This window comes from Leuciscus leuciscus, assembly GCF_965113295.1.
Source record: "Leuciscus leuciscus genome assembly, chromosome: 2".
Classification (NCBI taxonomy): Eukaryota; Metazoa; Chordata; class Actinopteri; order Cypriniformes; family Leuciscidae; genus Leuciscus; species Leuciscus leuciscus.
In genome coordinates, this window is record NC_138726.1 from 50,700,150 (window position 1) to 50,715,993 (window position 15,844).

At 36.4% G+C, this 15,844-nt stretch overlaps 1 protein-coding gene across 2 annotated transcripts in view; it reads left to right on the plus strand.

The window, feature by feature from the left end:
• Positions 1 to 15,844, plus strand: part of eml3 (EMAP like 3) — a 42,456-nt gene that overhangs the window by 15,357 nt on the left and 11,255 nt on the right. Inside the window, exons 2-8 of one of the 2 annotated variants that reach the window (XM_082155602.1) lie at positions 4,708 to 4,884; positions 5,065 to 5,176; positions 6,509 to 6,955; positions 10,217 to 10,330; positions 11,985 to 12,013; positions 14,984 to 15,013; positions 15,182 to 15,302. In XM_082155602.1, coding sequence (XP_082011728.1) covers positions 4,708 to 4,884; positions 5,065 to 5,176; positions 6,509 to 6,955; positions 10,217 to 10,330; positions 11,985 to 12,013; positions 14,984 to 15,013; positions 15,182 to 15,302 — 1,030 coding nt within the window. The remainder of the gene's footprint in view (positions 1 to 4,707; positions 4,885 to 5,064; positions 5,177 to 6,508; positions 6,956 to 10,216; positions 10,331 to 11,984; positions 12,014 to 14,983; positions 15,014 to 15,181; positions 15,303 to 15,844) is intronic. The other variant, XM_082155603.1, reaches the window with a different exon arrangement.

Below are 15,844 nucleotides of genomic sequence, written 5' to 3' on the forward strand. Positions count from 1 at the left end.
TAGAGCACTTCTTTGTTCCTTTCTTTTGATTACGGTCCAAACCAGTCGGGTCGTATTGTGTTACACTACAATGCGCTGTACTGACACAGAATGATTATGTACTTGGCAACTCGGACTTTTTGTTTTGTGACTGCATTGAATCTACCACAGAGAGAACATAGGTGGGATTAATGTTGGAAACTTTGACCTGTTTGTACTATAGTTACACAATTTTTTTTATTGTGTTTAGGAAAATTGTATGGGATCGGGATGTTTAAATTTGATAATTCTTGTATTTGTGTTAAATCAAATAAAAAAAAACTAGTATATACTATACTATACTAATACTATGGCTCACTCATAAACCTTTCCATAACTTAGGTCTGTTATTGTAGTAAATACTGATGATTTGATATCAGCATGGAATGACAAGTTTTGACATCCTGGCAGATCTGCATTACAATTATCCCTGCACTTTAAGATCGTAAAAGTCATTTGAATATTTATTTCGCATGTATCTGCTTGTCTTCAGTCTGTTAAGAGACTTGTTGGGCCACATGGAGTTCAGCCAGAGGTTGACTTTGATGTAAATATACTGTAGATCTATTGCCACATCCTAGTTCATTTTTGTGTGTAAAATTTGTTGAAACGTCAGACTAAGTGGTCCATGCTGTAGTTGGCAAGCATTTATAGTTTAGTATAACTCCCTTTTGTTAACCCTTTTGTAAAGTAAAATCTCCTAGAAAAATACTGTTTAAAGGAATGGGTGACCCAAAAAGATCATACAGAAAGATCTACAGGTTTGAAACAATGTGAGTGAGTAAATAATGACAGATTTGTATGTGAGTGAGTAAATAATGACAGATTTGTGTGTGTGTGTGTGTGTGTGTGTGTGTGTGTGTGTGTGTGTGTGTGTGTGTGTGTGTGTGTGTGTGTGTGTGTGAGAGAACTATCCCTTTATAGGGCAAAAAAAGTCTTATTTTGTCCACAACTGTGACTCGTCACCATATGCAGTCATAAATGAAAGTTATTTAATGCAAACAGGGCTATCACACGATTTGTAGCATTCATTGCGCTTCATGAATCTCAGGCTCTTTTAGTAGATTCACTATTAGTCCATATTTGTGGCAGCTGTGCACTCGTAGTACTTTGGCCCTGGTTTAATCTGTTTGGTGTGTTTGTGGTTTTGGACGATGGTTGGTCTTGTGAAGCTGAAAAACATGTTAGCTAGACGAGAGCGCCCTACATCTTCAATGAGCCCATTGTGGGAAGAGAGCAGAGGAGTCATGGTTCTTGTCCAGAGGCATTGAATAGCCCTGTTTATGAGTCTCTGTGTGTGAGAGAGAAAAAGAGAAAGTTAAAGTAATGCGTGTGACTTTCGGCTTCATTTTATTTGTCCCTGTCTGAAAGAGCACAAAACGCCTCACGTTGTGGTTCAGGAAGTCTGGACCTTTGGTTGTGCGCACATCCTGTTGTATTTTAAAGAACTTGAGTCGATCATTTGCAGCAGCTTGTCTTAAGAGCCACATTCATTTTTTTTTTGAGTGAAACCATTCTTTTAGTTTTGAAGAACCTTTATGCCAAACAGGTTCTTTTTAAGGAGAAATGTCGTCAATGATTGCGTAATAACTGAATGTTTAACATGTTATTTCAGATTTTTTCTAATGCTAAAGTGTGTTTACGAGCCGTTTCATAATTAAAAATGTATTAAAACTAAATCCATGTAATAATCCCATGATGGAATATATATATTCATACTTGTAATTTAGAAGTAGGGTTAGCACTGTTTTTGCGTTGCCAAACTTGTATAGTGTGAAACGATGCGGTGTAAGAATGTTAAAGCTTAACGCTTAGCAACAGACAACCAATAGTGTACATTTTGCATGCTTTGTACAGTCACGGAAACACTGCACATTGTATATAAACGGTAAATTCAGCGTTTGAGAGGAAAAATGTCAACTGCTAACAGAAAACGTGACAATTTGAGTGAAGAAGAGACCATTTCATTCTTACATTTATAGTCCGGACTCCGAAGTATCCATTCCGCATAAACTCGATAGTACAGTCGGCAATACAAGGATGCGCAATGCTAAAGCTTTTATGTAAACGGGTCACATGCTGCCTTCGTCCAATCAATGACACTGACCCTGCAAATATGCAAATAAGAACGTTAACCCAGGGTTTAGGAAAGTAAAATGTGAAACGTCAGCTTATGAATACCCAGGATTAATTTTTATCCCCCAGGTTAATTATGAGCACAGTGAAACTTGAAGTAAGATAACCCAGGATTCAGTTTACCCCAGGGGTTAGGATGACCCAGGGTTAACTATTTCAAGTGTGAAAAGCCCTTAAGAGGGTAATTATCAAAGGAATGTTATTGATTTGGAATCTCACAGAAAATCATGAGATTTGTCCCTCAGTTTGTAAAAATAAATCATAATAACAGTACAATGCACCTACAGTTAAAGTCTATGGGAAAAGGCATTGCACCAGAATTAAAATAACACATTACACATAACACATAAGGTTTATGTTCATATAAGACTAGTATGATAAAACTTACTCGTTGCTTGTTTGCAAAAAGTATAACAGAATGGAATGTGATGTAACTATCCATAAAGTACTTAGAGATTCACACACAGGAACTGTTAATGCAATTTATTTATTTAGACAATTTTTGACAATTTTACTCAAATATCAGTCTATTCTGTGGAATCATATTGTATGAGCTATTCATTTCTACCTTTTAAAGTCACCATGAAATCAAAATCGACAATTCTTTTTTTAATGGAGTATTGCAGTGTTTATTATAAATGATTTATCCGAGCACTTCATTATTTTTATTTTGTTATATTTTTACTGGCACGAGGGCGGGACAGCCTGTCACTCACATGAGATTGACCAATAGCAAACCACAACCATCCAATCAATTCCCCATGAACAAAATCTGTTTAACTCGGATACATGTCACAATAGGATGGAAAAGACCATCATGACTTAAAACCTCTGGAATGTCTTTCCCCTATTGCAAGTGCATTAATGTAAACAGAAGTTTTGCTCGTTTAAATACTGACTAAAGGGAAAGTTTAAATTATTATCAGTGGGACTCGACAGAATGCTACAGATGCTGCCAATGAGATTTAAATTGTATTGATGCCACAACATTTGAATAGCACCTTTGAATAAACTATTGTTTTGGTCTAGAGTCTAGACAGTAGTTGCTGGCTCAATTGTAGTTCAGTTCTGTGTATAATTCGGTCAGTTAAGGGTTATCACTGAAGAGGAAATGCTTCAGGCTTGAAAAATCTTGGGACAGAAATAGATTAGTCAATAATTACAGATAATCAAAGCATAATGAATAGGGGTGAGGGCAGTGTGTGTGGGGTGGAAATCAGGACTTTGAGAGTGTTTATCACTTTGATGCAGTTTATCAGCCATACACGACAACAATATGAACGCTTCTCTTGACATGTACGATTGAAAAGTCTGCTGTTTATGCACTTAAATAGTGGTCCCTGATATATGGCCATTGCTGATATACTGTGTATATTATATGAAATTTAATGATGGCAAAGTAAATGTACAAAAAGTGCTGAACACATTATTTTACACAATATATATATATATATATATAATTTTTTTGTGTGTGTGTGAAAAAAGACACTGTTAGCAAGGCTATTTGTGAATGAATTTGGACTAGTGAAACAGGTGGAATGAGCAATTATTCATCCTGGTGGTGAATATATTTGCTAAAAGATTATTTTGTTAACTTGGCATATAATTTTGGAGCAGACGTCACAGTTACGATGCTGCTGTTGTGAGTGCATTGTGGTGGCAGAAAAACAGTGGTAACAAGTGGAGGAAAACGGGCAAGATTCACGGATTAAGAGAAAAAACAATTCTTCTTGAGCTTTTGCATGTCATAATTAAGATGCAAAAAAAGATGGTTTTTATTTTTTACAGAATACTAGCCAGTTTGAAGCAAAGCGCAGATGTTTATGGTTGCAAGCCATTAAACGAACAGACTGACCTGATGAACCCTGCGACGATTACCCTACCATAAAAGCATGAATTTGACGTAAACAATAGATCTACATTATATTCACATATGCAGTTCATAATGTATTTAGCCCTAGAGTTACAGCATGAAAGGATAGTTAAACCTATAACAATTTTCATAGATAACATTTAAAACGATTAAATGTTTTTGTTTGTTTTCATGTGGCCTAATGTAACAGAGATATATCCCTGCTTATCCCATACTTCATTCAGTATGTTGAGGCCTAGAGGGCTGAACACTTTGGCAGTAACAGTTGCACTAAAGACTCTTAATGACTCTCATGCAGCTTCTATTACATTCCAGGATTTAAGAAATTAAGAAAAACATTTTGTGTTTTTTTTTTTTTTTTTTTGTGTAAAGTTCACATATATCCTAAAGTTCACATCCTGAACCTCATACACTTATGAAATTTTGCATTTAGAAAATGTTTCCTTTTAGGACCATTAAGATTCTTTGCATCTCATTACTTTAATGCAAATAAATAATTATATTTTATTCAAACTTTGAAGTATTTAAGTAATTATATGAAATGGTTGCACTGCCTTTATTTGATTTTTATTTTTTTTATAATAATTTATGGTTTTTTTTGTTTGTTTTTTGGTGTGACATTTGTCCCAGATGTGTTCTTTGTGAGATCTTTATATTTATATTTTGTTGTTTTCATCTAGATGATGTGTCGGCAGAAAGCAGCACAGGGTGTCCAGACAGGCTGTCTTTAATGGAGGTGCGCCTCCAAGCACAGGAGGATGAAATAACGCTACTGAAGTCCTCATTGGCCGACGCCTTACGCAAACTCCGCCTCCATGATCAACAGATACCCCTGCTTAAGCAGCAGCTGATTGCTGGTAAGAGGTTTGTTAATGATTTCAATGTGCTACTGTAAAGATATTGCAACATGTTTTAAATGTATTGCTACAGATTTGATTGCATTGTTTGTTTGTTTTTCTAAATTAAAGTTATTGTTGTATAGAGACTTCATGCAAATATATGTCTGTGTGTGTGTATGTATGTATGTACAACATCAGTGAACCCTGCTGCAGCCCGAGTGTTAAATCATTCCTGTTACGTGGATGGGATCTCTAAACCTTGCAGACTGTCTACCAGCTCTCTTGATGGATGTCACCAGACATCCAACAGGTACAGATGACTCTGGGTAGTGTTATTTACTTTAATGATTAGCTTAAAAGGTAACACAGCAACATTATATGTGGAGTTATAGTACAAGGCTGATTAACAGAAAACAGTCAACTCACAGTCACACAGTTATTTGTTAAAGTAAAGTAAACTGTCATCTTCAAATGAAATGCAGTAACATCTTGCTGAAGTTGCAGATATGCTTGACGATACTGAGAAGAGAAAAGCTCTGTGAAAAACAGTCTGGCTGCCCACGTGTTTAATACAAAGAAGCAGAGCAACATTCCTTGGCAAACTTCACATTTGGGACATTTTGGGCACTGGGCAGCATCCAGGGAAAAGGGGAAAACTGAAAAAACTGTGTTGTTTGTGTTTATCATTTTTTGTTTCTTCAGTTTCTTATTTGTTTGTCAGGAAATGTAAATTACAGTTCCTCTTTTAAGTTTACCACAGGCCTGCGTTATTGTATTGTGATTAGTTTGAACTGTGCCTGAAATGTTGTAGGCTTAAACCCCACTCGGACTGAACCTTGAGCTATTGCCATCGTGCCATTGAGCAAGGAACTCCGGTTATGAAAGTAGTAATGTCTGTCATCATTGACTCACACTCATGTTGTTCCAAACCGTATGACTCTTCTGCTGAAAACAAACAAATGTATCAAAAAGAATATCTAGAATTGCCATTTATGTTTAATATATTAATTCTCCCAGTTTCTGTTAATAAAGTTTGAGAACAAGCAGCTTTGTCATAACTACAGCAAAAAAAAAAGCAAAAAATATCATGGCTGACAGTAAATGGGGAGGCCTTCAAATAATGTGTTGGACAACAATGTCAATATATCAGAAAGGTTAAGAACCACTGCCATAAATGTATCATTAAAGTAGTCCCATTGAATTTTTAGCAGTCTTTTGAAGTCATATGATAGCTTTGTGTGACAAACAGGCTGAAATTTAAGTTGCTCTTGCTTGTATTGAGTTAAAAAATAGTGCATCAAATCTCTCTGATTGGTTCATTGGTTCTCTGAATGAGAATAAAGACTATTTTCAGACAATTCTGGGGTGTTGGAGGCATAGAGGTCATGAGCCCCCCTGCCTCTTTAATCGCTATAAGTAATTGTCGTATTGCGGTGACCCCCGGAGCGTGATTTTTACCCCCAATGTGTTCCATGAAAAGAAAGTCAGAGATATTTGGAACAACATAAGAATGAGTCAATTTTCATTTTTGGGTTGTTGTTCACTTTAACCAACAAGTAGCATTTTTTTCCCCCAACAGACAGCATTTCTAGACAATGTTTATCTCAAACACAATTAAACTGTTTTGTTTGTGTATCTTTAGCCATATCTCAAACACAGCTGAAAATGGGGAGGGCGGGGCTAAAACCATTTCCAACCACAAACCCAGCACTAGTGACATGTGCACACAGACCGAACCGTGGATCCCAAATCACAATGCCGTCCCGCTGGCCCTGACACGGACCAGACAGAGTCTCTCCTTGGAGGATGCATTACCTGAAGGCGTCCCTTTCGTTGATGAAGCCCCGACCAAGCTCAGGGGAGAGGAGGAAGACGGCAATGAAGACCAAACCTGGAGCGCCCTAGTAGAAGACGCCATCCAGCCCACCACAATCAGAACCCTCCAGCAACAACTGAGCAAAAGCAGCGAAGACAGTCAGGGTTCATGCCCTCAAACCCCAACGTCCTGCTCGCCGGCACCCCCAAAAGAGCCGACCTCCATCCCACACGGAGGCCCACTCTCCTCCATTCGGGAGGATGAGAAAACACTGTGCGTTGACCCCCAAAAGTGGAGTCAAGCGTTGGCTGGCTGCTTGAATTCACTGCCTCTGGTTTTGGTTTTAATCCTAACACTAATGCTTGCGTTGCTGCACAAACCAAAGTTACAGCTTGTTGAGCCGGTTTTGGCTCCCAGATTGGGCTTTATTTACATACAAGCATGAGTGGATAATCATTAGGAGCGTGCGATTTAGGTCAGCTCTGATTTTACTGGAGATGTTAGTGCATCAGTTTTAGGGTACGAGTTTTTGAAAAGGTTTCAAGTACAGAAGACAACGTTGTCAAAACAATTCCCGTTCACACCGATCCGAGAAAACGACTAAAATCACTGTATTATTCATTCCAGACCTGGAGTTGGCGATGAAAAAATTGACCCATGTGACTGGTTTTGTGGTCCAGGGTCACATATAATATATATATATATATATATATTCAGGAGAACTATTATACTATTATAGTATATGTATTAAAGTACATTATAGAAACATGGTTCCTGTTTATTTAAACTGAAATAACATTGCAAAAGATATTTTTTTTAAAGCATATCTTTTTTATTTATGTTTATGGATTTGATCTACAGTTTGAGCTACAGTAATGTATCGGTACTTTAGTAACACCAGAGACACATACGTTTGTATCCCTAAGGGCACTTCAGGATGACGAATTTGACAGTATTATTGTACTTCTGGCATTAATTCATCTCTTTTAAAGATCACAGCTCTGTGCCAACAGAGTTTTACATTTGTTTTTGGATTTAGTTCACGCTTTGACTTCTTTGGAAATGCATTGTGATTTGTGGGGGCAGATGTCAGAGTTCTAGTAATTTTCGCTTTGAGTTTTTAATAGGAAAGGGATGGACAGTTGGCAGCAAGTGTTTGTTCAGTTGCAGTGTTGATTTAGCTAGGTAAGGCATGCTTGTCCGTTAATACAGTTGCAAGAATAGTGCATCATTCCTCAATAAATGCAGCTGTAACATTGTGTAATCGAGACCCGTCGACTCCTCTAGATAATTTCTAAACCGTAAAGCTGTCAGTGTGACAGGAATGTCGAAATGTCTGAGTATATATGTCAGAACAGCTCCTGGGAATCTTGTCTGTAACACGGTTTTGCAGAAACACAAAAGCTCATGATTGAGCCAAAATCATACTAACCCATCAAATAATCTCACTTAATCTTATAAATAAAGCAAATCTCTTGATTCATTGACTGATGTATCTGCATGCATGCTTTGGGTGGTCTTTCGGTGTGTGTAAATGTCTGTGTAACTTCTGTATTTCTTGGTTCCCTCAAATGGAATGTTATAATTCTTGTGGGTGGATTCTGTTTCATGTAAACAGCGCTTTACTGATAGTTATGTCCCGTCCCTTCTGGGTATCCTTGCATGGATATCAAGCAAAAGGGTTATCGAGTCCACGTTACGTGGTGCTCGAGTGTTACGGCAGATTGTTTCACAACAGAGCGCCAGACAAAAATAATAAACAATGCATGCTTCGTTAAAGATTCATGCTTTGTTTAGTTTCAGCATGCGGGAACAGTTAAAAATGTCTAAACGTGACCAATCAGCGTATGTAAATATGCTGTAAGAATGTTAAAGTGGTGTCCGAAATTGCATCTCAGAGCCTGGCTACCCAGAATTAAATACTACATTTTGAACTGAACAGTGAAAAAGATAACGCAAGATTATGTTGACAGAAGGTTGAAAATGACCTACAGTGGCCCCTAAGATTCTTGAAGACCATTTCAGATGTTGGTCTGTAACTTGTCTCTCTTCTGCTAGATTAGCACTGAATGAAAACAGTTGTGTGTTTTTTAAAAACATTTCGTGCAGACGAACTCTGAAACTAATGCCGTACCATGGACCACACTGGCACGGTTTGAAAGTTCAATGCATGACAAGTTCCATGCGTTGTTTAAATAGACACTGACCATATGTTACAATTAAAATTAAGTTAGGAAACTGAATCTACCTTATTTAAACTCTGTATATTATTATTATTGTTCAACAAAATATACAACATGCACATACTAATTTCTTTTTTTATTAATAATATATTTTTTTTAATTATAAAAATATTTCACAATATTACTGTTTTTAGTTTATTTTTGATCCAATAAATACAGCCTTGGTGAGTATGAATATATATATATATTCTGACCTACACTTATTTATATATATATGCAATTTTTTAAAGAAGTCCTTATGCTCACCAAGGCTGTATTTATTGGATCAAAAATAAACTAAAAACAGTAATATTGTGAAATATTTTTATAATAAAAAAAAATATATTATTAATGATATATTAATAGATTTTAAAACGTCACATGATTCTTCAGAAATCATTCTAATAAGCTGATTTGAAACATTTCTTTCATGTCAAAAACAGCTGTGCTGTTTAAGTTTAAAAGATCAGCATTTATTTGAAATAAAAATCTTTTTGTAGCTTTATAAATGTCTTTACTGTCAATTCTGAGCAATTTAATGTATCCTTACTGAATAAAAAAAGTATTAATTTCTTTTAAAAAATAACGATAACCTTACTGACCCCAAATTGTTGAATGGTAGAGTAGATATGATGGAAAATGAGACATATATGATAATAAATGAACATTTATTTTATAAATGTTATAAGACATTTGTGCATTATCTCTAAATTAGCAGCATGGCTGATATAATGTTTTATCGCTAATTTCGACTACCATAAAGAATGTGTTAAAAGTGTGTCAGGGTAAGGCTTCAGCATTATTTAAGAGTGGACAGCCCCCTTTTATCAGCCGCGTTTCACTTCTCTGTCTTTCACCGCAAGTATCATCATTGATCACATGACCACAGTTATTTCCTGTTTCATGTAGCTTTTATTGGATGCCTCTAAGGGTATTCAGAAGAACAGGAAATAGGGCGTGCAAGAGGAAGCAATCCCTCAGTGAGCACAGACTCATACTCCCTCACACAATAAATATATGGGGCAAATTCACTGTGACTCGAACGTGGCATTAACTCTGATTTCTGATTTATTTGCATGTGTGTGTGTCTGCATGATGGATTGATTGTGGGTGATTGTGGGTAGTGGGTTTAATAATAGGTGCATTTGCATGCTGTCCAAACTTGATGGGAAACTCAAATCACGCTAAGCACGTTCTGTGACGTTCATGTTGGCATGCTCGTATCTGCATTGATTAATGCTTGCATGCACTCTGTGAATCAGATTTGTATGCCTCATGGAGTAACTGACTAATATCTCTTCTTGAAAATCAGGGTCAGGAGGAACAGTGAGAGAAGTAAGGACTCCCAAGACAAGACCAAACTGCGGCTTTCTAAGAAAGCGGCCTCCTCGACCAACTTACTCATGCGGTCTCCAAGTCTGGAGAGGTGAGAACCGCTTTTTTTTTCAGTTCAAGCATGCTCTGAACTTATCACTCATCATAAGTGAATCTTTCAGAGTAAATAAATACGTTAAGCTCTATCAGAACAATCTATGATGCTGTCGATTACCACAGAAAATCGTTATGACTCATCCCTCAGTTTATAGAAACAACAGAAAGATTGTTGTGGTAATGCAAATACAATAGATATCTCTGGAGCAAGTCTATCAGAGGTTTGTAAAAAGAAAAACAGTGATGCTCTTATTGTTCAAGCAATTACATTGATTCTGTTATTTAAGTTGTAAATTTGTCTAAATCATCAATCACTTTACAGTCGGTGAAGTTTGCTCCATGTAGGATTGTCCGTCGTTGCTTGGATTTCATGTAAAAAGTTAAAGGGTTTACCAGGTTTTTCAAGTTTTATCAGTTGTCCCATTGGAGAAAGGTGTGCAGCCCCTCAGGCAATATGTAAGGCACCTAGTATCTCCATTGTGCTTAATTTTTTTGTTTTACTTAAAGTTCCCCTATTATGCTATTTTAAAGGTTCCTAATTTTATTTTGAAGGTTTCTTACAATAGGTTTACATGCATTCAAAGACAAAAAACACTCACATTTATACATAATATACATTGCAGTATCATCTCTTTTCTCACAGTGTCTGAAATTATTCAATCAAGAATCCATTCTCTCTAAACTCCTCATTTGCACGAGCCTACTCTGCTCTGATTGGTCAGACTGTTGTGATTTGATCTACTCTGCTCTGATTGGTCAGTTGTGATTGGTCTACTCTGCTCTGATTGGTTAGACGGCTCAGTCTGTTGTGATTGGTCTACTGCAGCGCGAGTCGAAAAAGAAACCCCTATTACCATATTTGAATTTCAGCTCCGGAGGCTTCCGCAGTGTTTGATGCGAACAGTAACGATGGCATCAGTTTTACTGTATCAATTCAAGCGCGAGCATGCAAAGTGGATTTGCTTTTGCAGCACAGAAAACTGTCATCTCAACTTGTTAACAAAAAACTCATTCAGGCCTCATCAGCTACAACTACTGTGTTTGAGGGTCAGAGTAGATGTTGTAGTAGGACACAGTCAGCCAATGGACTTCATTATGCAAACGTGTTACAGACCTACATAGGTTTGTAACTGGAAGTGAGACTGAAATTACTGATAACTCATTTTTGGCAGTTCAGTATCGATTCTTTCTTTTAGGAGACAATAACTCCAGCACTTTGATCTTTAAAACTTTGCATACCTTTTACATTCACAAACAGCTGTATTACACGCTACATAAAAGATAATATTCGAAAAAGCATAAAAGGGGCGCTTTAAGTTGGATGAGGGAAAATGATTTAGTACTAATTGACAGAATGCCACAGATGCTTTTGATCGAGATTAAGTTATATTTAATATTTGAATGCATTTCATGAAAATCTTGTTATCATGAAATTTCTTGTATAATGGGTATTAAATATCTTAATTAGTTTCTATAATAATAATAATTTAGTTTCATAACTGAAGTATGTTTTTTTGTGTGATGAAAATAGCTAAATAGCCTTTAAAAAACAATTAAATTTCTTGTTGTACTTTAGTATATATATATTCTCTGTTTTCAGTATGTTAAATGATTCATTCATTCATTCATTGATGTGTTTGTCTCCATAGCCGGGCAAAAGACATTATCTCTAGCACAGGTAAGGCATCTCTCACTTTATCTCTCCTTCTTTTTCTTCATTATTCTTACCTCATCAGCCTTGCTGTGTCATAATTCAGACTTGAATTAGGTCGATGTTTTCCCATTTTTACCTAAATTCCCCAGGTACAGTACCTCTGAACTGGATACAGAGATTATCAGTTACTTATTGTCACACTATTTATGTAGTTTGCAATGCTCCTTTCTGTTCTCATGCCTTCCGGTGTGTTTGATTACTGGAAAAGCTGTCATGTGTTAGGAAAACAAGATCCTTTTAACCTTTCTGAATGTCACTCATCACATAGTCACTGTCTGTTCAGTTTCCTCCAATCAGGATTGTCAGGTTACAATTTCTTGAGTAAAATGTTTTTCCCTCAGCCAAAGATAAGGAAAAATGATATATATAAAAATCAGTAACATAATATATTTTAATCTCTCTCATCAACACATCACACATACAGCTGTGGATTCAGAATAATAATGGGAAAAAATTTTCAGCTTTTCCTCTACCATTTTAACCATTACTCAGCCAACCCAGGGACCCACTAATACTATAACGCTTGGTTTTCTCATTAAGCCTATATAATTACTCATAAATTATATTTATAAATATAAATAAATAATGTTATTGCAATAAGCTGATTGTTACATTATATACCTTTACCATGTCCTGGATTTATTGTGCCACTGTATAATATTAGGTTTTGTAAGTGTGTTATACACTATACAGAGGCAACCCAATCAAATGATGAAGCTGCAGACCCGCTGAAGATGATATTATAAGTTGTTGTTTTTTACAAAATACCCACATTTAAAAAAATGATATATTTATATATTTTATTAATAAGTTTATATATGTTTATATAGACTACCGTTCAAAATACTTATTTTTCTAAGAAGGCTCACCAAGGCTTAATTTATTTTATCAAAAAAAAAAAAAAACATTTGCCATTGCTTCAGTCTTCACAGTAGTGTTTCCATTCAACTATTTGTATGCGCATTTTGGGATATTGCATAAAAAAATCTGGATGAAAATGCTAAGATGTGCATAAATTCTAAATATGCGCAAAAGAATTGAGACGGATATATTTTTATCCGATAAGAAGTCATGCACATAAACTACTATGGAAACAAATTTACTGAATAAATCCCTTGATGCGCAACAAAAAAACTCTTGTGACTTTGACTCAACAGTAGATGTGATTGGATAACTTGACTAACCAGTGGACCAATCACATAGCACAGCATTTCAAATGTTGGTTTGATCGTTGATTATAAATGTCTTTACTGTCACTTTTGGTGAATTTAATGCATCCTTGCTAAATAAAAGTATTCATTTCTTCAAAGGGGTGGTATAATGCTCTTTTCACAAGATGTAAAATAAGTATCTGATGTCCCCATGTGAAGTTTTAGCTCAAAATACCCCACAGATATTTTTATATAGCATGTTAAAATTGCAAAAATGCACCGTCTTTGTATCTGTCCCTTTAAATGCAAATGAGCAGCTGCTCCCAGCACAGGGGGCGGAGCTACAACAGCTTGTGCCCTGAAAATTTCAAAAACTTTTTTGTTTATGTTTAAATGTATGTAGCTGATGTGGAGTAAACTATCTTTTAATCATTGATTAGCATATTCTGTCATGATAATCTATAAATGACGCGTTGAATCGTGTAAATTTTAGGGTTGGTGATGTCACTAACCCGGGAGGAATGTCGTGTAGTCCCTTCCAGCCGTTTGTTGTAGTCCTTAAAAAGCGATTTCTTTAAAAGCAAATATCTCCCTTTGCTTTGAACTTTGAGCATCGTGACTTTGCAGATGTTGTTTATGCTCAAACAGCAACATTACACACTAACTAAAGTTAAAAAAGTGAAATCATAATCAACCACCCCTTTAAAAAACAAAAAAACAATCTCACTGTCCCGAGACTTTTGAATGGTACTGTATCCATCCACAGACCCCCCCTGCTATAGCTTCATGGACCCCAGACTACAAATTCTAGATTAGAGAACAGATTCTGTCCAAAATGCAATGTGATGCAGTGAGGTCACTGTGCATATGAACACGTATGAGTAAGTGTTACTGAGCACAGGCGAATTTTAATTACCATAATAAGCCATAAGTGGTCTCATGTCTAGTCTTTATATATTTATTTGTTTGTTTATTCATTATGCATGTTTCCTTCAGCAGTGAGACACAGGAGTGCTTGTGCTCACACTGGAAAGTTACTCTCGTCGGTTATGCAACCGCACCACTCGACTTTTCTGACCAGGATGATGGATGTGTTTCCTTTTCCCCGCGTGCCAGAAATTCACACCACATTTTCACAGCACTGCCTTGGCCTTCTCGTTTGTGTGCGTGCGGCGTTTTAATAATTTATTCACCTGCACACTTTACTGAATGGGAAGGGTAAATGTTTTTTTTTTATTTGAAATATCGTGACTGCGCTCAACATCAAACACATGTTGTTTTTCCCCTCTGGGATGAAACTGACACATTTATGGAATGTTTCGGCGTCACCTGTCATCTCTCTGATAACATTGACATAGCGGTCCTGCATGAGTCGGATATAGTTTAAACTTTAAACTCAAATCCGAGGAATACGAGATACTCTCATTATCTCTTGTATCAAAACAACCCGTATTATACTGTATAAAAGATCTTTAGGGGTTAGTGATATAATGATGCAAACTTTGCTTATTGGTTTCTGGCTGTTGCTTTTATTGTCATTCCATCGCAGTTGACACGCAGATTGACTTGCATGCCTCGCTGCTTTTAAAAGACCCTGTTAAAAACAAAATTTTCCCTGTCGATCCAGTCCAAATCCAGGTCCAGACAATGACAGCGATGAGTCAGAGGTGTTCTCATTGGAGCTCCCTGTAGAGCTAGTTGGAGTGCAGTTGGGCTGCAGGAATTCCTAATGTGTTTTGCAAATGCAGAGATAATGTTTGTTTGTGTTTTTATCTTTTAACAGGCTCTCAGGGGTCCAGGAGGGGAACTCAGAGTAGGTTTCTATCATGGACTGGATTCTTACTAAATGTTGCCTAAAAATATTTGCGTAAAAAAAATTTGTTTTGTTAGTTATATAATATGTTGTACTCTGAAGTTGCTCATCGTACATTTTTCACGTTGTGCATTCTTGTGTCTCAAATCACATTCATTTTACTTACAGGTCAGTCAATCAAGATGTTTATTCGTGGACGACCAATCACCATGTACATTCCTTCAGACATTCTGAACTACGAGGAGCTGAAAATTGATCTTCCCTCACAGAAACTGGATCTCGACTGGGTGTATCCTAAAACAATTCTCTTGTTATTGTTTTTAGCATTTATATTTTTTATTAATGTATTACATTTGAACCTAAATTCAATTTAAAATTAATTTACTTTCATATAAATTAATTGTAACATAAAATAAACTTAAAATATGTCATTTTATTGCATACAGGGCTTGACATTAACACCCTCCAACCTCCCAAATGCGGGTGGACTTCAGTAGTGGCGTGCAACAGTCACTCCTACTAGCCACTTTGGCGGGTTGGATTTATAGATATATATATATAAAATATAGATTTTTGATACATATCGATACTGAAATATCTGAAACGTTTCCAATTCTCATTTTCCACAGAATAGATACACGATATCAGCTGCGCTTTCTCATTTTCTTTCATTTCTCAGACAGTGAGGGACACACAAATCCGCATCTCCTCACTCACTCGTTTAATTTGCTCCGGATGAGTATTGTTGGTGTTACAGGGCTTGAGTTTCTGTGTGGGATTGCACGTATTGCGCACAATTTTACTAATTTCGCACACCCCAAATGCGTGCAC